The 26388-nt window shown below is 45.1% G+C and overlaps 2 protein-coding genes across 2 annotated transcripts in view; one reads left to right on the forward strand and one right to left on the reverse strand.

Moving 5' to 3' along the window:
• The window catches only part of CRAMP1 (cramped chromatin regulator 1), a 67545-nt gene extending 48601 nt beyond the window's left edge, over nucleotides 1-18944 (reverse strand). Inside the window, exons 1-3 of the mRNA XM_090277304.1 lie at nucleotides 18673-18944; nucleotides 16238-16578; nucleotides 2154-2347 (exon numbers count right to left, since the gene is read on the reverse strand). Coding sequence (XP_090133430.1) covers nucleotides 2154-2347; nucleotides 16238-16577 — 534 coding nt within the window. The 5' untranslated portion in view covers nucleotide 16578; nucleotides 18673-18944. The remainder of the gene's footprint in view (nucleotides 1-2153; nucleotides 2348-16237; nucleotides 16579-18672) is intronic.
• Nucleotides 18945-20318: 1374 nt separating this feature from the next.
• Nucleotides 20319-26388, forward strand: part of IFT140 (intraflagellar transport 140) — a 106108-nt gene continuing 100038 nt past the window's right edge. Inside the window, exons 1-2 of the mRNA XM_090277311.1 lie at nucleotides 20319-20473; nucleotides 24335-24516. Of these exons, the coding sequence (XP_090133437.1) occupies nucleotides 24370-24516 (147 nt within the window). The 5' untranslated portion in view covers nucleotides 20319-20473; nucleotides 24335-24369. The remainder of the gene's footprint in view (nucleotides 20474-24334; nucleotides 24517-26388) is intronic.

Here is a 26388-nt window from a genome sequence, read left to right on the forward strand (position 1 = left end):
GACCCCCAAAAGAAATACCTAGCAGAAAAATTAGAAGGCTAGTCCAAAGAGAAGAAAATGAATGAATCCATCTGAAGAAAGGTACGGGGAGGTCATTCATAGCAATTCTTCCCCTCCTACTTTTAAATCACAACCACATGTCCTGTTGTTTTCTACAGCCAGACACCCTGCAGAGCCCAAGAGGGAAGGGCCACATTAAAGCAGTAATTGGCTCAGCTTAGCATCAGCAATGGTTGCTATTCTAAGAATATTCCAGGAAACACTAGTCTTCTAAGCCTAACAGAACCCTTGGAGAAGGCAATTTAGGGACATAAGCTATACAAAAACAGCCTCTGTACTTTACTTTGAAGTTGTCAAAGGGGAAAAAAGAACACATCTGAATTTATCTGAATGACTCTGTACCTACTGGAATAAGCCTTGATTGCACACTTCCTTCTCTCTTTGGACGACTGAGTCAAGCGATACCAACAGGTTGGCCTCCTCCATCCCAGACAGACAGCATGAACCATCAGCCCCAGGAAGGGAGAAGACCAGCCACAGGAATGCTCAGATATTGGTACTGATATTGGCACCAAGTTCTAGTTCTCTGCCTCCACTTAGATCTATGAGCACTTATGGTTTCAATTCCAAAGCCTCCTTCCTTTATTGAGCCCGTTTCACAGGTGTAGCAAGACTTTTCTCTCTCTCCAATTCTTTCACTATGAACAGAATAAGGCTCATCGACTGAACAACCTACTTTAGATACTGTAGCCCAAAGACATATCCTAAAATACCTTATGTGCACAAAGATATTCATAACAAAATCGGAAGGAACAGCAACAATCAGCAACATAACACGTTAACTGCAACAAGGTTCGGCCAGAAAGTTAACACTTAAGACATTGTGGGCCACTCAGTATCTGCCATAACTGCTTAACTCTGCCACTGAAATCAAAATTAGCCAGAGACAATATACAAGTGAATGGGCATGACTGTGTTTCAATAAAATTTTGTTTATAAAAATAGGCAGAGAATACGCAGACCACAGATTTGCCCATACCTGGAGCAGAATATTTATAGCATAAAATATACCAAACAAAAGAACTATGCATGTCAAAAGTGCATGTGACAATAAAAACAGCACATTCACTATAATTACAAAGATTTGAAAAAAACAAACATGAAAGTGAAAATGGCTGGCAGGGAGCACAGCCATTTCTTTTGAGCTGTGGGATCAGGGAGCAGCTTTTCTCTATTTTTAGGACTTTCTAGTCTGTCCCAGGTCAGCTGCAATGTCTCTCAGGGCTGAGATGGCAGCTCTGACTGATGTGGCAAGTGTCTCCCCATGCCCCTCCCCTTCAGGGGACACCCCCTTCTGATCAGCCCACTCAGCTGCAAGGGAAGGCCTCAGCTGCAAGGGAAGACCTAGAGAGAAGGGTACCACTCTTCAGTCAAAGATATGTTTGACCTGGCTGGGTAGATCAGTTGGTTAGAGCATTGTCCTTATACAACAAGGTTGTGGGTTCAATCCCTAGTCAGGGGACATACAAGAATCAACCAAAGATTGCATGAATAAGTGGAACAACAAATCGGTGTTTCTTTCTTTCTCCCTCACTCTTTCTATAAAATCAATTAAAAAAAAAAAAAAAAGGTTTGAGAGACAACAGGTAGAATCTGAGAAAAGAAACATAAAGACACTTCCAAACAGCCATCTCTCTAGTAACAGCTTTTATTTATTTATATTAATCCTCCTTACTTATTTATATTAATCCTCATCCTAGGACATGCTTATTTTGAGAGAGAGAGAAACATCAATCGGTTGCCTCCCATACATACCCTGACCAGGGATCGAACCTGCAACCTAGGTATGTGCCTTGATGGACAACTGAACCCTCAACTTTTTGGTGTACGGGACGACTCTCCAACCAACTGAGCCACCTGGCTGGAGCAGTAACAGCTTTTAAAGTCACAATGAGGTGATAAAAGGACATGGTCAGAGGGCGAGGTCTGAGCCCTGGGGACCCACACTTGCCACAGTCACATTAGGGACTCTGTATTGGAACTGCTGACCTAGTAGAACAGCTATGCAGTAAAAAAGGCAAAGGGAACTGAGAATACAAGTGGTAAGAGGCTAAAAGTTTGAGTTGCCTTTTCTGGCCCCGTAACTCACTCACCTCGTATAGTCCCTCAAAAAAAGTGTTCTTGTCCTCAGTGCTCCACGACTCCCACTGCCGACGAACCTTTTTGCCTTCTTCCTTCTCACCGCCAGAAGATCCTAAGTTCCGGGAGGAGGAGCGAGAAGCCCCTGCAGGAGCAGCAGGGGCAACCCCAGACCCATTTCCAGATGATGATCCACCACCGTCAGCTCCTTTGAGAGAAATAACTGTATAGTTACCTGTTGCACAAAGCTGGAGAGGCTTGGGAAGGCCCCACTCCACACTCCTCAACTTCTGAGGCTGTAGTGGGCCAGCACCTGGGAGCTACTTTGTGCCCAGTGGGGCCATTCAATAATGACAACATCCTGCCTGACCTCATACTCTTTCAAATGCTTTTACAGTTAAAAAAAGGAGAAAGAATATTTATGTGGAATCATTTAAAGAACACAATGATAACGTCCATGATGGACATTATCCTCTCGGTGGGCCAAAACCAAATATCACATTTCAGTGTCTTTTTCAAATGAGGGTTTGGCTGAAATAATTTTTATCTTTTCAAATAAACAAACTGAAATTTCAAACTCAAGAAAACATTTAAGTGAGTGTAAAAAACACTGCCTTCTTTCAGATACAATAAATACTTTAGAACATGAATCATTTGATGCCTAAGAATCAGTAAAAAGTCTTAAACCCTTATCCTCTTTTTCAGCTTTCAGCTCGGAGGAGGCCTAGGTGTAACTTTCTTCAGTTGTCCAGAATCCGAGTTCATCCTACAAGAAATGTATCCACCATGTCGCCAAAGTTCGACCCCAACTAGATCAAAGTTGTAGGTATACCTGAAGTGCACAAGTGGGGAACTCAGTGCTACTTCTGCCCTGACCCCTGGATCTGTCACCAAAAATGGTTCTGATGACATCATCAAAGTAATAGGTGATTGGAAGGGTCTCAGAGTTACAGTCAGTCATTCTGAACAGACAGGCCCAGACTGAGGTCATATCTTCTGCCTCTGCCCTGATCATCAAAACCCTCAAAGAACTGCCACCAGACAGAAAGAAGGGGAAAAAAAAACCAAAACCACACACATTAAGCACAGTGGAAATAACACTTTTGATGAGATTGTCAACATTGCCCTACAAATGAGGCACAGATCTTTGGTAGACAACTCCCTGGAACCATTAAAGAGATCTTGGGGATTGCCCAGTGTTGTTGGCCACCACCCTCAAGACATCAAAGATGAGGACTTCCGGCCAAGATGTAGGCCTAGACAGACACACTGCATGTTCCTCCACAACTAAGAAGGAATACAACTACCTCAAAACCAGAGACAACCAGAAGTTCCAGAATATCAAGCTGCATGGAAGTCCAATAAACAAGAACATGAAAAAGAAATACTCATCCAGACAGGTAGGAGGGGCAGAGCTAGCAGCAAGCCGGGGGCAAGCGCAGTCACACGTTTTAAAAACTTGGGAGGGACACCTGGGGAGCGCTCCCAGCACCAGGCCTGACTGCACAGCTCACCATTCCAACACCAGGGACAATAAAGCCTCATTGCTTCTGACTGTAAAAAACAGTGGGGGTTGGGGTGGAGGAAGAAGCAGCCGGTCTCTCAGCAGAGTCTGCTCATTTAAAGGGCCTGCACGGTCCTAGAATGTCTGCAGACCCACCCACTCTGGAAACGACGGCCAGGGCAACAGCTAGAGAGGCGCCAGTCCCATACGTAAGTAGGAGAAGTGCCTGAAAAAGGGGTGAATGCTGAGCAAATGTCATTGTTCTCTCTTAGACTGCTCCCCCCCACACAGTGCCACAACGTGGTGAAACCAGTCTCCCTGTACTGACAAATACCTAAGGCTCCACTCCTTACAACGTAACAGGTGAGACAGCTCTACCTGGGACGTGGAGGCAAACAAACACAGGAGCCTGTCAGAATGAGGAGACAGAGAAGTATGGCCCAAAAGAGGGAACAAATCAAGATTCTAGTGGGAGAACTAAGTGACGAGGGGATAGCCAACCTAACAGACGCAGAGTTCAAAACACTGGTGATAAAGATGCTCTCAGGCTTGACAGATGTGCTTAAGTACGACAAACGCAAAAGGGAAGAAGTGAAGGCTACGCTAAGTGAAACAAAGGAAAATCAGCACAAAATCAATGGTGAAGGGAAGGAAACCGAGGTTCAAATCGATGATTTGGAACATAAGGAAGAAAAAAACTCTCAACTAGTAGAGAATGAAGAAACTGGAATTGAAAAAAATGAGAAGAGGCATAGGAACCTCTGGAAACTTTAAACATGCCAATATCCGAATCATGGGGGTGCCAGGAGAAAAGGAAGAGCAAGAAATTGAAAGCTTATGTGAAAAAATAATGAAGGAAAACTTCCCAAATTTGGAGAAGGAAATAAGACAAGTCCAGGAAGCATAGAGAGCCCCAAACAAGCTAGACCCAAAGAGGACCACACCAAAACACATCATAATTAAAATGCCATAGGTTCAAGATAAAGAGAGAATCTTAAAAACAGCAAGAGAAAAGCAGAGTTACCTACAAAGGGGTGCCTATAAGACTATCAGCTGATTCCCCAAAAGACACTCTGAAGGCAAGAAGGGACTGGCAAGAAGTATTCAATGTGATGAAAAGCAAGGACCTACAACCAAGATTACTTTATCCAGCAAAGCTATCATTTAGAATGGAAGGGCAGATAAAGTTCTTTCCAGACAAGGTAAAGCTAAAGGAGTTCATCATCACCAAGCCCTTATTATATGAAATATTAAAGGGATTTATTTAAGAAAAAGAAGATCAAAACTATGAACATTAAAATGACAACAAACTCACAACTATCAACAACTGAATCTAAAAAATAAAAACAAAGTCCAACTAAGCAAACCAGAAGAGGAACAGAATCATAGGTATGGGCACCATTTGGAGGGTTATCAGCTGGGAAGGGGAAGGGGGAGAAATGTGAAAATGGTGCAGGGACTAAGAAGCATAATTGGTTGGTACAAAATAGACAGGAGGAAGTTAAGAATAATATAGGAAAGGGTGAAGCCAAAGAACTTATATGCATGACCCATGGACATGAACTAAGGGGGGTGGGACTGCTGGAGGGAAGGGGGGTACTGCGCGGAGGGGAGCAAAGGGAAAAAAAATCAGGAGTACTGTAACAACATAATCAATAAAATATATTTAAGAAAAAAACATCATAGACGATATCAACAGTGGTGCAGTGGAATGCCTGGGTAGTTAAGGAAAATATTTCCATTACAGATCATATGACAACAACACCAAGAAAGTCTTAAAACTCCTTCTTGATCAATTACCACCAGCAAAACCTGGTGTTCAGAGAGTGACCCTACAACTTCACAAATGCTTTTAAAGCATCAGTTCCTAATCTCAAGATGAGACCTTAAAAACCATGCTGAAGGGGAACGCACCATCAAGCACAATACAGGGCTTCCATGCCATGCTGTAAAACCAAGAACTTTGCACTTGTAGGACAATTAAGGCAATAAACAAGAGTTAAAGGTCACAGATAAAAAATGTTTATGACCTAACCAAATGCTCCCACACATCTAGGTTCCTTCCTCTCAGAGGGAAGGAGGACTCCCAGAGTATCCCTGAAGTAACTAGTATTCTCTTTCCACAGAACTGCAGGACCATCAAATGGGGAGAAACCTTCAAACTCTGAATATGGGTAAAAATAAGATCATAAAATAAAAGTGCTTTACAAAGCACTTTCTACTGAGATTCACTTCTTGGTTAATCTGGTAGGCCCTCCCTGGGCAGCTATGTGCAGACTGGGGCCACATTTCCCTCACTCGACGAGGGACTACCTCCAAAGGATAAATGAAAAACAAGCAGTTTCACAAAAAATCATCAGAAATAAAAGAAATGAGGCCCTGACCAGGTGGTTCAGTTGGTTAGAATGTCCCAATTCGCCAAGGATGAAGGTTTGATCCCCAGTCAGGGCACATATGAGAATCAACCAATGAATGCATAAGTGGAACAACAAATTGATGTTTCTCTCCCTCTCTCTAAAAACAATTAAATTTTTTAAAAAAGAAAGAAAGAAAAAATTAAAACCTGGTGATCCATATAAGCTTTCAAAGACTATTCCTGGAAAAAACACAAGACATTGGTGCCAGGGCTGCCTCAAAAACAGGAGGAAGCAGAGTCGCTTCCTACTGTTACACTTTTCAAAGTGTATACTGTGAATCGGTTATTACGTCAAAATAGGGACCATTTGAAAACAGTTAATCCCATCAGCATTCAGAAAGCAAAATGCGTTTTTTTATACATGCTATATTACTCAACCATATGGAATGGTTTGAATCTTTTGTGTGAAAAGGTGTCAGTTTAGTAAAGGGCTGACTTCCAAAGCAGTGATTTTCAACCCTTGTCATCTCACGGCACACACGAACTAATTACTAAGCTTCTGCGGCCCACCAAAAAATGTATTCTTTGCTCATCTGACAAAAAAAAAAGTATATTTTGATCCACTCACAAAGGACAGCTCTTATCGTGTTGGCTGTTGTCATTTTTTAATTTGGCAATCTAAGGGAAAAGAAGTCAGTGCCCCTCAATAAATAGTCAGGTATCGCATTTTTAAAAAACTCTTACAGCACACTGGTTGAAAATCACTGTCCTAAGGTAACATGAGTAGGTACTAGAGATCGCTGGTTTATAAGAGCTATACTGTCCAATTTGACAACCACTAACCACATGAGGCTATTTACTTATTTATTTATTTATCCTCACCTGAGGACATGCCCATTTATCTTGGAGAGAGGAAAAGGGAAGGAGAGAGGGAGAGAAACATCAATGTGAGAGAGAAACACCAGTCAACTGCTTTTCCTATACACCTGACTGGGGAACAAACTCTCAACCCAAGCATGGGAATTGAACCCATGACTTTTCAGTTCACAGGATAACACTCCAACCAACTGAGCCACACCAGCCAGGGCCACATGAGGATATTTAAATTTAAAGATTAACTAAAACAAAAACTCAGCTCCTTGGTCACACTAGCCACATACCTAGTCATCACTGTCCACATGTGGCTAGTGGCTGCTGTGCTGGACAGCACAGAATATTTCTATCATTGCAAAAAGTGCCATAGCCAGTGCTATATTTGAATGTTTGACATTCACTGTCCTAAACACACTGTTAGAGAAAAAAAGATAATCAAGCTCAAGCATTCTACATCTGAGCCTTCTTTCCAGCTGCCCCTTCCCATCCCATATGCACGAGTAACAGAAACGTAATCCAGGTAATCCTCATGCTACACAGCGGGCTGAGACAGTACTGGACAGACAATTTGACTTTGTCCATTCCTCACCAAACCAAACCTAAAACATGACCTAATTAATGAACCTGGCACTTGACATGATGTTTTCAACAGATATTACAACTTTAGAGCACATTTCCAGGGAAAATTGGTTTTATTCCATTTCTAGTAGGTCTGAGATGCATTTAAAACACATTCGTAAATACAAGAAGTTCTGGTTGGTTTGAAGCCCACAATCCCTCACATTTAGTCATTTCAGGAAGGGCTGCCTGTCCCCCTCTGCACCACCCACAACAAAGAATTTCAGAGTAATTTTTTTACTTCTAATGAAACATTCACTAAACTTAAAAAAAAAAAAATTTATTTATTTTTAGAGAGAGGGGAAGGGAGGGAGAAAGAGAAGGAGAGGAACATCAACTGGTTGCCTCTCACATGCCCCCAACTGGGGGACCTGGTCCATACCCCAGGTATGCACCCTGATAGGGAGTCAAACTGGCAGTCTTTTGGTTCACAGGCCAATGCTCAATCCACTGAGTCACACCAGGCAGGGCAAAACACTCATTAAAACTTCTTCTGAATTAACAGCAACTTGCTAACCAGCCCTAAGGGCATAGTCTGGTTTACCTTTCATGGCACATGCTGTTATTAGATAGATGCACTTGTAAGTAACAGACATGCATTTTCGAAAATTCTATAATACAACTATCTTGCTAGCTTTTGTGAGATTTCACCAGATCACAGTACTGGTGACCCAAGAAAAGAAACAAATGGTGAAGAAAAACAAATGGAAGCATTTCAGTGCTGGAGAGAGCTGAATAAACCAAAACCTTGGATGTAAAAGAAGGCACAACAGTCAAAGCAGCTCTGCTGAGATGCACAAAGCTGCAAACCAAGGCCTCAGAGCAGCGAGTCACTCTCTCTGGCCAGAGGTCACATGCAGAGATATCCAGTCCTTCCTTCTGATGCTTCCAAATGATACAATGTGAACATTCAAAAAAGGAAGCAAATCACTCCCAAATGACCCTTTTACATATTCGGTACCCAACATTCTAGACCATGTAATGCCCTGTAAAAGTACAGCAGAATCACAAAGCTTCCAGGCAGGCAGAGAACTAAGGCATCTGGTTCATTCCTAACATTTCAGATGAGAAAGAGGCTTCATCACTTGACCTCAGGATCAGTCCAGGACTCCAGCTCAAGCATTAAAATCAGGATGCAGGATCAGAGACGCTGGTAGAACACGATGGTGTGCACCCAGGAGAGGCTACCATCAGGACAAACAATTTCAGATGAAAATCGTGACGACTGAAGGGAAGGAGAGGGAAGCAAGGGAGAAGGACAGAAAGGCAAGAAGTGGAAAGAGAAGACAATCTGAACAAGATACGGTGGGTGTGGGGGCTTTCTCCCATGATGGGAGTATGAGAAATCCAGCAAAAGAGTAGAGGGCGAAGTTAACTCTCCATCTGCAGCAACATGTCTGAGGCCACAAAGAATCTACATGATGGTAAGTAAGTATCCAAGAAGCCTGAAGGGAAGTGAGATGCAAGAATAGGAGGCCCCACACTGAGCTCTTTGAAAGCAAGAACAGTGTCTTACTTTCCCATGCCCAAGGCTGGCATCAGGCCTCACACAGAGCAGATGCTCAATGAGAGCTCAGGAACCAACAGAACACAGAGCCGGAGTCTCTGCTGTGCTTGCTGTGCCCCTCGCCTGCCCCAGTACCCTGAGACCCAGGGCCTCCAAAGCGGAACCCACACTTCCCTCTCAGCTCACTTCAGTGCCATAATCCTCCAGCTGCCCGGGTGCCACCTGGCTTCTCTTCTTTCCCATTTCCGCTGCCATTTTCCCAGGCTAGCTTTGTGACACCCAGTAACACAATCTTAAATGCCTTCCCCCTGGTCTCCCACATCACCAACTCCAGCTGCAGCCCACTCTCCAGAACTTGTATTGGAGGGATGCAGCCATGTGTCCTCAGTCTGCCTTCCCTGGCTGCCTGTCTGTCCCTTTCACTCCCAGAAAAGCCAGACCACGTGCTTCCCCCATCATATACCTTTACACTGGCTGGGAATGCCATGACCCATTTCCCCTCACACTGCCTGAAGAGAAGAAAATTATCCCCACCTTCCACTGAATAAGCTGAGGCACAGTGGAGCTGCTTGCTCCCCAGTAGCCTAGAGATAAGAGAACCTGGATATCTATAGCACCAGTAAAGCACATTCAAACACTGCTCCTTTTTGTCCTTATAGTGTATAGTTGTTATCCACAATTCGGAAATGGGGAAACTGAGGCTCTAAAAAACGAAAGCTCTGAGGTCACCAGGTGGCAGAAAGCAAGCCTCTTGTTCCAAACCTGAACAATTTCCTCTGGGGCCACACAACAGCATGGTGGCTCCTGCCAGTGTCACAGCTGCTTCAATATTTTTATCACATACAGAGCTACAGGAATCAGAGGGTTTTAGAGTGGAAGAAACTTGACCTCAACATCCAATCCTCAGTCGATGACAGATATGGAAGCCAAGAGGTGCAATGACTTGCCCAAAGGCATACAGCAAGTATGTGGCAGGAGTCAGGACTGTGAGGGAAGTTCAAATCTAAAAAACAAAACTGTGTGACTTAATTTAGGCAAGACACAAGATGTACTTTCCTTTGTAATTTGGGAAACTTTCTTCCAAGGGTTAGGAACATTAAAATCTTGAGAGTGGCAGACTCACCAAATGCAAGGTATTCAATAATGTCCTGGGATGAGAGGACACATGAGCCATCCTCAGCTAGCAGGAAGGTTCAAGTTCAGCAAATGAAAAGTGTGTCTCCGGGCATCCCTGCCTGCTGCCTTGGCACAGGAATGTGTCCTTATCACCTGTGTCCATGGTATGAGAGGGCAGGGACCTTTCAGAGGCCGATTGCTCCGTCCCCACACATCCACCTCAGGTCACAAAACACCATGGTCCAAACCCAAGGCAAAAATGCGAAGATCTCTCACAGGTGCCTCTGTGCCTCATAATATGTGACATCCGTGTCAGAGGCTGGAATGGCCAGATTTGCTTTTAGAACCCATATGTGACTGAGGGGACACCCCCTCTACCAAGGCCACACAGAGATAATGTGCCAGCCAATCCCCACTAAAAGTGTCACCTTAACACAGGAATGTCAATGTTGCCGTATGGGCTGCTCTGTTGGTCACTCACACCATGCTGCTCCATCTGTTTGCAGAAAGCTACCCCACATGCAAAGTGTTCAACGAGGGGGAACCCTCCCAACTGCTTGCCACACAGTCTCTGAGAGCCAGTGCAGATGTTCCAGTCAGGAGGTCAGAGCCCCTGTCCAGGGTCCCTGGCCTCCGTGACATTCTCTTCTGTGACCAGAAGATAACCTGGAACCTGGTGATCCTAGCACATGTCCCAGTCACCTCTGCATCCCGGCTGTCTCCACAGCCATCTCCAGTCCTCGATAACCTCCCAAGGCTCTGCATCTGGCTTCTTTCCAAGACTCCCCCCCACACACACACAAATATCTGAGAAAAACACAGCTGAAATCTCACTATTTCTATTAAAACATATGCCCTCTTCTTCAAATAACGTAGAGTTCTAATGGCCTTCTGTAGGTAATTCTTGATATCCCACCCAAACCACAAATACCTGGAAATGTCTATTTTTTTTTACATTTCTTACACTGTTCTCCAGTGCTAAGAATGTTGTACTTACTTAACATGATAAAATGCTTCTATGCACCATCTTTGACAAAACTAATTTTTACATTTGGAACTCTATTATCTGAAATCATTCCTGTTATCTTTGTACCATCATATAATCTAAAAGACACAACTGTACCACATGAAATGAAAACCCTAAAGTATATCTGATTGGCAAAAAACAATCTCAAAGACAGCCAGACACCACAGAAATGACATTAGTTTGATATTAGAAGTCAATATGGTATTAGTTTTGACATAAAAAGTCAGAAGAAAATTTAGCTCAGCCTTCAAACCAATATTCAAATGTCACCTTATCTACTTATCTATACTTATCTATCCACATCTTTCACATGAAGTAAAAGCAATCTGTACGGCTTATTAATTTACCAAGAACCTCTGATTTACAGACATTTTCCTGTGTCCTGAACATCTCCATTATGACTCATCTTTGAAGTTACCTGGACCACACCCAGGTCTCCTGATCTACTATGCACAGGGGATCTATGTCACACACTAGGGCCCTGTGCAAGGGTTACTGTGTCTTCCACTGTATGCAACCATCACATGGGGTGTGCCACTGTGCGTTGGATAAGAGTCAGGGGAATGTCTCCCCTTCCTCCTCTTCTTCTCCCAGTGAGGTCTGATACCTTTAAGCAAAGCTTGACATTCCTGCCTAGACGGCCATGGTGGCTCCATGAAGTCATCATTGTACTTCACTTTATTAAATGTCTTTTACTGAACTGAACCAGGAAGAAGAACCACAGTGCTCTGGTGACCATCTGATGTGTCCCCCAGAAGAATATGGAGGGCAGAGACTTTGCTGTATGCAAGGCCATACTCTAACCAGCTGCCTGGGACCTGGCCCCAGTGCCTTGATAAGGGACGATGAGAGAGAAGGCAGTACAAACAAAAGGTGGAGCTGCACCAGGCACATCAGGCCATTCCACACCTGGAGGGAGAAGTATGCCCTCTGGCCATACCCTACCCGGTGCTCTCTGAGAGGCAAGGCTAACCAGAGCCCACCACATAAGAGAACTATTCTGATTTCAGGCAATCTACCTTCCATAACACTCCTGAGAACACACACAGGACGCCAATCAATTCTGCACAATGGTCTTCTTCATCCCTGAGTGTTAAGATTAATGCAACCTTAAGCCACTATCTCACCAGACCATTTTGCAAGTAAGGAACCTCAGGTTTGGGTATGTTAAACAACTTTTCCTTCGCCCTACAGCTGAACCAGACACATAGCAGCTCTGGGAAGAGAAGCTGACTCTTCTGACTACTGGTTCGAACTTCTTTCTCATATGATTTCAATTTCTCAAAGGACCAAATATGGGTGAGACATTTCATAAGACAGCTTTTAAAAACACCTAGAAGCTGCAGGCAGCCCACAGATTATGCAAAATGTAAGTAAGTCTTGTACAGTGATTTGCTGATCCTTAAGCAGAAGCACAGTCAAGTCAGCCAACATGGCCCAATTGTGGAGACACTGCATTCTGTGACTAGCTCCCTTAACAAGTGAAATGCAAGTTTGGGGGAAGGAAGGGAGAGGGCACACGACACAATGAAAGTGAAGGGTCTGGCTCTACCTCACCTCATTGTCCTTACAGGGCAGCAGCTTGGCGGCATTCCAGGGACCCCCTACCCTTACCTCCCCCACAGGGCCTCCTCCTTGCCTATCTGCTCAGATTCAGCCTATAGCCCCAGACCCCAAAACCAGGCACATTTCACACAGAGAAGCACTGTTAGTCCATTAAGCACAGCCTCCAGGGCCCTGTTGCAGTATTTGCTGTGCCGAGGCAGGCACTGATATCATCCTCATTTATAGACAAAGAAATCAAGATGGACTAGTTCACCCAGAATTGAACTGTCAAAGAGGGAAGGGCATCAGGGGCTGCGTCTCCTGGCCCATGTTCTCACAGATCTGTGGATTCTGGGTTTCAGTCTCAAATGTGCCCTCCAGTCACTCTGGGCAGCATGGTAGGGCTACAGAACATGTTTTGCATCAAGAGGGGCCACTGGTTTCTCATCTGCAGCTTACCTTCTGTTTAGATTAAGCACATTATTTAAATGACAAACTTCAGTTTCTGCACCTATTTAACGGTAAAGTAACAGAGATGCAAGATGCCTGGCACATAAGTGCTAAATCTTAGTTACTTTCCCTTTATCAATTCAAAAAAAAAAAATGCAAATTATACTAAAAAGATTATTTTCTATTGAAGTTGACAAGAGTCTGTTGTTACAGAGAAAGAAAACACAGTTGTATGGACAGAAACAAAACACGGAGGACTTCCCTTTCTCTACAGTCTTCTCCAAACTCACTGCAAGGCTCTCACAAGCCTTAAGACTAAAACTGGCAAGAGCAATAAGTAATCAACCAAAGGAACCTCCAATGACTGGACTGTGATTATTCCTTAAGTCTAACAAAAGTTATATTTTTCTGAAGAGAAAAACTAAAAATGCCAGTACAGAAGTCCTCACTTAACATCATTGATAAGTTCTGCAACTTTAAGTGAAATGATGTATAATGAAACCAATTTTACCACAGTTTACCACTTAAACAAGAGTTAAGTTCCAAGGGCATCTCATCACCATTATAACAAGGATGGAATTTGAGGACTTGCTATAGTGTTCTTTTCCTTACTGATCTATGCTCACCACCCCAACTGGAAATTTCCAGTGTATAAAACAAATGCTACTCTAAAAATGCTTTTCAAAGGTTAGGAATATGCTGTCACAGGACCTTCTTTTCTGGCTGTTAATGGAGACGCCAAGGGAGCAGAGGTTGCTCTGAAGCACAAGAGGGGGACATTTTGGGGTCCCGAGTGTGGAGAAGTGCATCTAAAGGATCCTGGTAGCCCAAGCTCAGAGCACAGTCAAGAGGAGCTAAAGGTCAAATGCTGGCTGAGAAATTCTGTGAAGAAAAAGAGACACACTTCCAACTCCTTTCCTAAAAGCCACCGTTACAGTTTAGCTTTATCATTTACTTAAAAAAAAATTTCTTGACTACAAACTCACAACTATAAACAAATAAACCTAAAAAACAAAAACTAAGCAAACAACCAGAATAGGAACAGAATCATAGGTATGGAGATCATATGGAGAGTTATCAGTGGGGAGAGGGAAGGGGGAGAAATGGGGAAAAGGTGCAGGGATCAAGAAGCATAACTGGTAGGTACAAAACAGACAGGGGGACATTAAGAATAGTATAGGAAATGGAGCAGCCAAAGACACTTACATGCATGACCTATGGACATGAACTGGGGGGGTGGGGGGGGGGTGCTGTGGGGAAGGGGGTTAACGGGCAGAAGGTGAAAAAAGGCGAAAAATCTGGGACAACTGTAACAGCATAATCAATAAAATGTACTTTAAAAAAAAGAAATATGTTCTTGCTAAGAAAATGCATAAGTAAAAAGAAGCACAAATACTAACAAATTTCCACTTTACGGACAGAAAGTCAGTTGCTGCTCAAAGCCACACATTGGGTACAAGAACTAAAAGAGAAGCACCAAGGATCTGATTGGTGGCTAACCCAGAAAACCTTTTCCCTCTGACCAAGTCATACTCAACTATGCAAGTGAAAGCAAACTTCCCCTAATTACCTGACCGTTAGAAATGTAACTAACCACTCAACTTTTAGCATCTCACATATAGGTAGCCATTTACAGGTAATAAGAGTACTTTCACACCAGCACCTCATCTCATCTCAGTTGTCACACTTCAGAGTGGAGCAGTCACTGCTGTTCCTCATTTCACAGGTGAGGATGCCTTTCTGATGGAAAAGCATATTCAAGAGGTCAAGTGAGTAGACCAAGGTCAGAGGGGCAGGGTGACAAGGCTATGCACTCTGACTGGACTTCAGATTCAGGGCTTCTGAAGCCACAAACAAACCCTCAAGGGCACCCCAAGAGCTTACACTTGGTAACTTAGACACACCTGTAACTAATAATGAAGAAGTATTTTTTACAAAACAAACAAAGCCAGTAAAATTAATATTTTCCTAATCAATCAGCAACCATCACAACCAAAATAAATTTATGAGGCAAGTTTTAGTTTTTGAAATATACTAAACTACCTTATACTTACATCTTAAGTACTTATATCAAAATTCTTTACCAAAAATGAATAAGGCCATGATTTCAGAGGCTAGCCCTCCTCAGTTGAGAATGAGATAGGAAAAACAAGTTTAATGATATACATTTGACAGAGATCTCCAAAATGGGTTCTCTGTTAGCATCCAACATATTTCCTTTTCAAAACTATCAGGAGCATCTAATAAATTTAAAGAACCATTTCCCAAGGAGCTAAGTGAAAGTTTTCTTCATGCAAAACTCACTGGAAATTTACATTATATTTGCTGTCTACCAAAGTGCTGCAAATTTGACCTGAAACAAAAAGGATGTTAAGAGCAATTCATTTGTACAATTAAGGAAAAGCAAAATACAGAAACAGATAAAAGCAGAAAACAATGGAGAACTAGCACATCAGGAATAAAACTGACACGCTTTTCTTACTATTTTGGTAGGGACCCTAGAAAAGCTTAATATTCTCAATCACCTCAGAATACCATGACAAACACTGCAGACTGTTGTTCTTTTAAATCAGGCTACAAATGTTACTACCTACTACCCTAGGAGAGAAACTTTCCATGGCACCGAAGTCTCGGTGCCCTTAATAACTTTTAAGTCTAGAATACTTAAAGCAGAAGAACCCAAGTCAGACCCTGGGATATTTTTGGCTTCATACCAATCTTTCCCAAATGAGTTTCTAAAGCCCACTCCTTTGTTGTATTTCCACCATCTGACATCCGGCAAAGATACTGCAGGTATTTTTTCCTCTCCATTTCTACACTATTGTCTGCTGTACAAAATTGCCTAAGTCATCAATGATCCTTTGAAGGGGAAAAACTAATATTCAGGAATCTACTGTACTTGCTCAAAGAAAGAATACTTACCACCTCTCAGCATAGTTTAAATATAGGAAAACACAGCCTCTTAGGAGGAAGAAAAAGGCATGTCCCCTCCAGAGTGCCACCCCAAATGCAGGACAAATGCAGGAGTGGGACCAGGAGCCGCGGTGGAGGCCCGAAGGTGAGCACTGGGCACACCTTGGAGGTGGCTGGGGTCCCCCTTACCTTTTCCACGAGGCCCAGAGCTGCTGGCGCTGCTGCTCCCTCCGGCGCCTGAGGAATCCTTCCTGAGCCTTTTGCTCTGCGGCCTCACGCTGGACCTTAGGAAGTGGTGCTGGTCTTGGGGGCAGGCGGGCGGTGGGGACGGGGCCTGTGGGCCGCCCTCGGGGGCGGGAGGGCCACCGCCTCGGGGGGTCTTGCTGTCCCTCTTTGTGCCACCGCTGTCCTCGGCCGCATCCCCGCCGCCGGCCCCCTCTCCCTCCAGTGCGTCCTCATCGGCTGCCCTCTTGCCCAGCCTCTTGAGCCCTTCCTCCCCGCCGCCGCCGTCTCCCAACTTCACTGTCATCCTGCGAGAGAGGAGAGGGGCCCTAGTGAGGCCGGCACAGCCCGGAGCCGCCGTGAAGTTTAGCCGCCCGCCTCCCTCTCAACATGGCCGCCGTTGTTTGTTCCAGGTCCTCCCACGGCCCGCCCGTTGCCACCCGGCCAAGTCAGCCGCCCCATACCCCGAACCCTGGCCCGGACCCCCACCCCGACCCCGTGGCCTAGGACACGGAGGCGATAGGGGCGGCGGGCGGCAGCTCGGTGGCCGGACGGCCATGCCCAGACGGAGCCCCAACCAGTCAGAGTCTAAAGGGATCCGGTGTCTGGGGTCCGGGGTTCGAGGTTTGGGTTTCTGGGTCCCAGCGCTGCGGCCCGAAGCCACTTACCCAGCGGGGCTGCAGCTCACGGCCTGCGAGGCGCGCAGCCTGCAAGCCGGCCTCGCTCCCTGGGCTGCCTGGGCAGGCCGGGCCTCGGCGCCCTCGACCCCCGACCCCACCCATTCTCGCCCCCCAAAAAGCGCTTGGCACCTAGCCAGCGCACCTGCCCCGTACGCCGGCCCCCAAAGTTGGCTCTGAAGCGGGGCGAGGGGCCCTGATCCACCCCGGCAGGGGAGAGGCGCGGGCTCGCCTGCGTGCACAGAGAACTCCATAGTGGCCGGCGGCTGCCTGTCCGCCTGCTTTTTTAAAAAGACATAAAGAAAAATAAGCTCAGGGTTTCTGGGACTCTTGCTTCCCAGTGGGGAGATGTGTGCTGCTGCGGGGATTTACGAATTTAAAATGTTTTTTTTGCAACAAAGGAGCCTGTTGCATGGAACAGGTTGGATCCACCCATAAAATGGACAGCATAGTATGTCTAGGTCCAAATGCAAGAATGGGGAAAGAGAATTTTGTTAAAACTTTTGATATCCATTAATAAAATTCTTGCATTAACTTTGTTACCCACTGCTATGTGAAATATCAACAACAAAATGTGACGACTCTGAAAATACAAGCCCAAGAAGCACACTCACTCAAAAATAAACGAAGAGAATCAGGCACCTATCAACATGATGAGCCCAGAAATAGTAATGTGTATATGCGATGTAGCAAGAAAGATGTTAGATTCCTGAGCACAAGTTGATGTTATGCCCAAACTATGTTTGACAAGCTCCACACAACTGCTGAGGATAGAAACATTCCCACTCTATTAAAAAGAAAACAAGAACAAGGCATCAAGGCTAACAACAAAACACAGTAACAAGGGCAAAAGCAAGGACCTCTTATAGAAAGGTTTGGAAATGAGTAAAAATCATAGTAATATCTACTACTGCTCTGATGTATTCTGTCACGAAATGATCTCTAAACAGTTCTCATCTGTTGTAATTGCTCTTGTATGTCATTTGAATTAATTGTAGTTAAAAAACAAACAAAAAACAACACTGCCAAAGAATAAAACCACACAAGGTAAATACCCAAACTTAAAGAACTTCATTACACAAGACTTCTCACTATTCATGTCTCAACCTATCCATTTTTATTTAAGAAACCTGAAAGTATGCCAAACAACCTTTCTCTGGTATATAATGTGGAGAACCCTACTTCCCAGGGGGCCTATCATCCCAAAGCTACCCACAGTCAACCCAGGGTTCAGGCAAAGCATAAATCAGCCACAACAGAATAACTTGCCAGGTTGAACGTTAGACACTAAACTGAACATAGAAGGACACAGCTTTTCAGAATTAAAAGGATATTGACACATTTCAGAGTTTTCCTCTAAGGTTAAAGGAAAACACGAGAATGGAAACCTCTTACCGAAACCTCCAACATTATTTCCAGAACGTGCGCAGAGGTGGAATCACCTCAAGCCCAATCTCTGCTCGAAGCCGTCTGTCAGGTTTCGGTTAGGAAAAAGGAAAACCCTCCCTTCTCGGGCCGATTTCTGGCTGCACACGAAGCGCGCTGTCAACGCAACACTTCTCAGTCCAGGCTCCCCCGAGCCGCTCCGACAAAGCATCGCGCGCGTAACCACCGCTGCAAGGGCGCACGGCGCTCCCCAGCAGCTCCGATTCAGCGGGGAGCTCGGCCTCGCCATAACAGCCGGTCGTGGTGGCCTACCCCTTTCCAACCCCAGCTTCTGGTCACCTTTTTCATCAATGGCTCGCAACAGCCTGGCTTTCCCGGCTCCCCGAGGGCCTCCCGGGCGCCCTCAGACTCGGCCGGGCCGGGTAGCCCCGGGCCCGGAGCGCCAGCTGCAGCGAGTTCGCGACGCTGGTGTGGCGCCCCTGCTTCGGAAACAGTCACTGAATGACGCTCGCCCCGGCACGTCCCCTCCGCAGCCGGGGTGCGGCTGACTGGGCTGCGGGAGCCAGTGCGGATGCCCCTCAGCCTCCCGGAGACCCGGCCAGCCACGTTCAGCAGCAGTTCCGGCTACGGCGGCCGGCGGAGACTGCAGAGGCGGAGCGTGGGGCGGGACACAGGAGGCGGGCGCGCGGAACGGGGTGGGGCGACGCGCGCGGGGACGAGCACGTCCTACATTTTCAGCGGGCACTTCCCCCCAAGAGCGCTTCCATTGGCCATCTGTGGGCGCGCGCGCTTGCACGCCCAGACGTTGGGCGGGAGCGGGAGGGTTGTCTACGACGCGAGTAATGTTGTGACACCGCCTCTGGACTTTGCGGGTTAGTGCGTCTCTCCGGACTGGTGAGTCGACAGCCAATAGAGTCGGTTCCCGGGCTGTGATTGGTAGGGGTTGTATGACGAATGCATGAGAAGAAAACACCGCCTCAGCTCCTAGTGTTGCATCCCGCACGAAAGGCAAAGTATATAAGCGCATCTGAGGAACATAAACGTACTTTTTATTGGGTTGATTGTGTGCTTTTGAAGATATTTTGCGTAGCGGATGGTGCTGGGTACTTAGGCCCTTTCTCTTCATTCTAGAATTTATTGGCGGCGGTAAGAGTAATGGTGTTTAAGGATCCAAACTTGTAGGGAGTAGTAAATAAGCCATAGAGATCAAATGCACAGTATAATGAATAGACAATACTATAGTACAATTAGTAATGTGATAAATAAGCTATATGGGCAATCATATTACAACATATAAATTATCGAAACATCACTGTATACCTTAAATTTACACAATATTACAAGGCAAATTTATCCCTTCAAAATTTATGAAAATGGGGTTTTTAAAAAGACTCTTCCTCATAAGTAGCCTATCTCATCTCATTCAGTGGTATCTACATTTTTCTCTTATTTTTTTCAGTTGTTTAACAATGCGGACATTTTTTCTCTAGTAACTTTTTTTTTATAATGACATAACATTGCTTTGTTATTCAGTTAGTTTACACCTGACCGTTAACGTCAGAGCGCACGTCGTTAATGCCTTGGAGAATGCAGTCTGATCCTACAAATTAGGTTGGTTTCTAATGAATGGGATGAATCGTATCGTTGGAAACGGTCTTGGGTACAGAAGACCCAGCAATGTTTACCAAGAAAGTGTTCTTGAAGAATATGGCGTTCCATTTCTCCCCCACAGTCTCTGCTGCCTTCCTCCACAGGTTGGAAACATAACTACCGGAGCAGGTCCCAACAGACTTTGCATCGCACCACTCCTAGAATTTCTCCAGCTCCCTTCTCTGCGCAGAACGGCATTCTCTCGCCTCTTGGCCTCGCCCCCCCTTTCCAAGCTAGCGTTGTTGATTCCTGGCCGTGGCAGTGATGGGGAACAACTGCCCCGCGAGACCGTGGAGCTCGCCGCGGGCTAGAACCCGCGGGGGAATCTAGCCCGCCGCGCCGCACGAACGTTCCCGATCCTTTTCGGCTCTTTCCGGCCTCTCAGGGCGTTTCGGGTAGCCTCGGCATCCGCGTAGCTCACCTCTCCTGTTTCCGCTTTCGGCAAACAGCTGTTGTCCTGGCAACGCGTGGCGCGCCGTGGCCCAAGGAGGTGAGAGCCGTCTAAGCGAAGGGCATCTGGGGGCCCAGGGTGAAGGGTCGGAGAAGCGAGAAGTCGGAGTCTGGAGCCTGGAGGATGGTGACTACGGAGCAGGGGTCGAGAAGGGGCGCGGGTGAGGCCGGGAGGAGGGCTACGGCCAGGAGCAAGACTGGGTCCAGCGGCCTCCCAAGTTATTTTCGCCCGGAAGTCCGGTCTCGGTGGATCTCCCGCGACAGCCCGCGGGTTAAGGCTACGGAGAGATGGCCACCTCACGCGCAGTTCAGGTCCTACTGAGGGCCTCGTGGTCTTGCGAACCTTGGGGGAGCAGACGGGGTGGGTTGGTGGGGGACGCTGGCGCAGCACTCGGTATCCCGGGCCGGGGCGGGTTGAGAATAAGAAACCGCCTTTCTGCAAGCCGCACCTTCCGAACCATTTCTTCGTGTACACGAGATTCAGCTTTTGTTCTCAGGCCTCGGGGCTGTAGCCTGGAGGATAAGACTTTGCAGAATGGGCACTAGTGCCTGACTCCCACGCCCCTCAACCCTTCTTTCTCCAATTCCTTCCTATTCCCTCGTGCAGCATCTCCAAACAGTAAAGGAACTTAAATTAGCCTTAGTACCATGAACCCCTCAGTTGAATGATTCTTTTCCAAAACTGGTTTAATGGAGGCAATAGAGATGTGGGACGGCGGAGCCAAGAGGAGTAAATTGGTTAGAATAAATGAAACTTTTCTTTCCCCCAAAGTTTATATATATATGTATTTACCAAATGCTTTTAATGTTCCAGTGACCCTGAGTTTGTTTTAAGGAAAAGAAATTCACTCGTTTCTGAACTGATGCCATTAATAGATGTTATTGGTAATGATTTTATTGTGAGTCATTTCTCCTTGTGTTTACTCTGTTAACTTTTGTAATTATGCAGGTGATACTTATTCACTGTAGAAGAATGTTAAAATTCAGGCGAAAGAAATGATAAACAATCATACATTGCATAAAAGGGACTTATTCTCCTTGCCCTGTAACCCAATTTTTTACAGCTAATAGAACATCAAGAACATCTTAACTTGCTAAAAAATATCTTCACTTATTGGAGGCCTGTTCTATGCAATGCACTGTTGTAGGGCTTGGGGATGCTCCAGCAGTCTCCCATCCTGTGGGCAGATAATCTGGTAGAGAGTGAAGGATGGCTGATCAAGTACACATGCAGCAGTGGAGAAGTACAGGGTTCTGTAGAGACATGGGGCGGGCAGAAGCACCAAACAACCTAGAAGTTAGGTCCAAGAGCTCCCTGGAGGACAGGAGGCTTCCTGAGTACCCAAAGGATGGGTGTGGGGAAGAGAGCGTCTGGAAAAGCCCCAGGCAGGAGGAAATAAGTAACATAAAGATCTGTTAGGGTACATGCTTATTACAAAGTGATGTTTAAAGTAAAAAATACGTTGAAAATCGGGTTTAAATATTTCAAGTGCTATTATAATTCTTTCTCCACTACAACAAATTAACATTTCTCATTTTACAGAGGATATTTTCACAAAGTAAACTTGTTAAATTTGAATATGAGTTTCCCATAGTCCAGAATTTAGCCATGTGATTGGCTGCAACATGTTAAAACTCACTTGAAAAGGTTTCCTTTGCTATTATATATTAAACCACCAGGTGTTTACCTAGTGTGTTTTAATTTTTAATGGCTTTGTTTGAAGTTTTGCATAGAACTTCATACTCAAAGAAATTAGAGCCCTGACCAGTGTAGCTGTCCCCTAAGTGATGTGTGTGTGCAGGAGATTCCTGGATCCTGTCCCTTCCCCTGACTCCAGTCTCCTCAACCCTACTGCTCCTCCAGCCAGTGCCTGGCTGCCCCACCGGGATCCCTGAATGGGTGCTCAGCAGTTTGTGATGTGAGAGCACAACTTCAAAAATTGCCTTTGTTTAATATTCAGGGTATATATCACAAGAAAAAGGTAAACATTTGAAACGGGACTGTTCGTTTTTATCCACATGCTTTCCAGCTTCTCTGAAGGGATTTCCTTCTCTGAATCCAAACTGAGCTTTTGTGGCTTCCTCTGTACAAATGTTGTATTACTCAAAGCAAATGGCATAATCCATTCCCTACAACGATAGAGTGATAGAATTTTGCAAGTGTTGAATAATTTTTGTGCACTTTTTTGTTGTAGTTAAAGATGCATAATACAAAATTTATCATTTTAACCATTTTTAAGTATAGAGTTCAGTGGCATTAAGTACATTCACATTGTTGTATGACCATTACCACCGTCATATCCAGAACTTTTTCCATCTTCTTCAACTGAAACCCTGTATACATTATACAACTGCCCCCCTACCTCACCCTCCCAGCCCCAGCAGACCCTGGCACCCACCAATCTACTTCCTTTCTCTGAATTTGACTATTACAAGTACTTCATATAAGTGGAATCTTACGAGTACATTATTTGTTCTTTTGGGTGTGACTTACTTCACTCAGCATAATGTCTTCTAGGTTCATGCATGTTGTAATGTGTCAGAATTTTATTCCTTTTGTTTTTTAACCTCACCTGAGTATATGTTTATTGATTTTAGAGAGAGGGGAAGGGAGGGAGAGAGAGAGAGAGAAACATCAATCGGTATGCATCCCGACCAGGGACCGAACCCACAACCTAGGCATGTGCCCCCACCAGGGATTGAACCTGTGCCCTTTAGGCTTGTGGGATGATATTCCAACCAACTGAGCCACATCAGCCAGGCAGAATTTTATTCCTTTTTAAGGCTGAATAATATTCCATTATATGAATAGACAAGACCACATTTGGTTCATTCATTCATCCATCAATAGGCATTTGGATTGTTTCTACCTTTTGGCTACTGTGAATAATGCTACTATGAATATTTGTGTACAAATATCTGTTTAAGTCCCTGCTTTTTTCAATTCTTTGGGTATATATCCTGAACTGGAATTGCTGAATCATGTGGAAGTTCCATGTTTAATGTTTAAGAAACCACCATGTTGCTTTCCACGCCCACTAGCAGTGCACAGGTGTTCCAATTTCTCTGCATCCCCACCAGTACTACTTATTTTCTATTTTTCTGATAATAGCCATCATAATGGGTATGAAGTCACCCTACATATACTCTCTTCTCTACCAATTAGCTTCCCAAAACTGATTCTAGGGTATGAAAAATTGGGCAAAAGTCAGACTATCATTTCATTCACCATCCTACCTCTCCTTCAAAGGTACAGTATGCACATCTTTTCCAGGAAAGAGAGGGAGGGAAGGAAGGGAGTGAGGAAAGGAGGAAGGAGGAAGGAGGAAGGAAGGAAGGAAGGAAAGTTCCTGTAATTAATGAAATTCAACTCCTACAGTTGCTGTGTGTTTTCTTGACTAACAAAGGAATCCTTTTGCTTTCTACAACCTGAAAGTCAGAGGTGAAGAGAGCCTTAATTTTCAAGCTTTATCAGAAATTGAGTACAAAGGTTTTCTATACACTCTATATAGTGAAGCAGTTTGATTTTATTTGGTTTGAAAATGTTCTGCTTAAAGGGGACTATAGAAATATAAATTGTCCTTATCATTGGAATAATAATGATCAAGGATTACTCATATAGTCCAGGTGGTGGGGCTTTTCTTTGCTGTTTTGATGGCAAGAAGTTTTACTGTTTTCCATCATGCTCTGCATCATTACAAGTCCAATCCCTTGCTTTTAATTGTATATTTTTTCCTTTTTCAGATCTTTTCCACGTGATATTGCCTGAAATTAGTATGAAGGGGCATTTATAAGTTGCTGAGTGTCTTATGAATATAGGTTTGTGATGTTTTTCTTTCTTAATTCTATACACGGTCATTTTGTTCAAAACCACGGGGCCTGGTTGTTTTTTCCCCTGCAGGTTTCAACCCTGCCTGACTAGGTCTGAGTTTCATCATGGCCCTCTATTTTGACTACCGAGTAGAAGCCCCAGACTCAGTTGGGTCGCCTACCCACATCAGTTGGCACCCTGTTCATCCATTCCTGGCAGTTGCCTCCATGGGCACAGCCTCAGAAGGCAGTGTGGATATATACCTGGAACAAGTAAGTACTAAGAAGCAATAATTGTGACTTTATTAGCTTCTGGCTCTTTTAGTCCCTTTATGTGTATGTGTGTATTGTGGAGGGGTGAGGGTGTAAGTGTTATGGTTTGGGGTGTAGGTGAGTCAGGTAGGGAGGTAGGGGGTGTGTAGTATTGTGTGGGGTATGATGTACATGTGTGTAATTGTGTGTGTGTGTGTGTGTGTTCTTACTGAGGTAACTCCCACTATTATAAAAGCCCTATTATGTGGGTCATTCTTTTTACCTCTCCAGTTTAGTTTTGGGGACATATTTAGGAATGTTTAAGACAGAATCCACAGTCAACTCACAGTCACCAACCAGAAATGGCCCCTCAGCATTGTATGTCCATCCTGATCCAGTCTCCTGTCAGTTCACGTCAGCCATTTAAACTATTAGTTTTTTGTAGCTACCATAACAAATGACCACAAACTGAGTTGCTTAAAACAACAGAAATGTATGTATTCTTTCCCAGTTCTTGAAGCCAGAAGTCTGAAATAAGGGATCGGCAGGGCCTCGCTTTCTCTGAAGGCTCCAGGGAGGGTCTGTTCCATGTTTTGTCTTTGCTTTGGGTTGCCAGCAATCCTCTTGTTCTTTGGTTTGTACCTGAACCACTCCACTCTCTTCCTTCATCATCCTCGGGCTGCCTCCTCTGTGTGTCTCCTCTTCTGTCATATTGGATTAGAGCCCACCCTACTCACCTCATCTTAACTTGTTCATCTACAAAGGTCCTATTTTTTAATAAGGGGATATCACAGGTATCAGTTGTTAGGACTTCAACACATCTTTTTGGAAATTTGCACAATTCAACCCATAGCAAAAACTTTCTAGATGCTCCTCAAACTTTGAATAACCCCCACACCAAAATTCTTAGTGTACAACACACCTCATACTTCACAGAGAAAATCAGATTTCCCTTCCCTCTTACTTCTCAGCCCTCTGCAGTCTCGCTGTTGACCCAGATGCTTCATCCAAGCAGCTAGAGTCACCAGCAATGTCTGCGTAGCCCTGAGTGCTTTTGGGTCCTTATCTTATGTCCCTTCTCCACACTGCTCCGCACTCTTGTAAAGTTCTGTGGGAAACACACCATGGGACTTGCAGGGGCTTTCTTTCCTTCACCCTGCCTCCTTCATCCAGTCTTCCTCTCCCTCCAAGCTGGAGCTATTGTTAGCACACCTCAAGTTTGACTAGGTCTCTTCTCACTCTATTTCCTCCCTCATCCTGTGACTATCACTGTTTATCAATGAACGACTTCCAAACCTGTATCTCCAGCCCACAAGTCCCCACTGAGATATAGACTTAGAAATGCAGCTGTCCACAGGACATCTGGGTGTTTGACACAGACCTCAAACTTCACAAGTCAAAACTGAACTGAACTTTGCCCCACTGTCCCCTGCCCCACACTTCCTTTTGAAGGATGAGTGTTCTCCATCTTGATGCCCAGGACAGGGACCTGGGAATGATGGTGACACTCTCTCCCCACCTTGTGATCCATGGCCAAATTCACCTGGTTTATCCCCAGAGCCTCTGGCAAACTAAGCACACCTTGCTCACTGCAGCATCTGTGTCCTCAAGGTCCTCCCCACCCCCACTCCCCACAGGGCAGAGCCATCTTTTGGAATCATTCCATGGATGTCCCACTACTCTCACCTTTCCCACCCCCAAATTGCTCTTTGGATAAGGACAGAAATACCTGATGTAGCCCCCAGTACCCCTTAAGGCCTGGCTCTGCTGCCTCTCACATGGTGTCTGTCCTTCCATGCTACACACACACCTGGCCTTCCGGGTCTTCCAGGGCTGCATGTCCCATGCCCTCGGAGCAGGAGAGTCTCCCTTGATCTTTTTGCTCCCATTACT

The sequence above is a fragment of the Furipterus horrens genome, unplaced genomic scaffold (assembly GCF_987537825.1).
Source record: "Furipterus horrens unplaced genomic scaffold, mFurHor1.1.pri manual_scaffold_5, whole genome shotgun sequence".
NCBI classification, from domain to species: Eukaryota; Metazoa; Chordata; class Mammalia; order Chiroptera; family Furipteridae; genus Furipterus; species Furipterus horrens.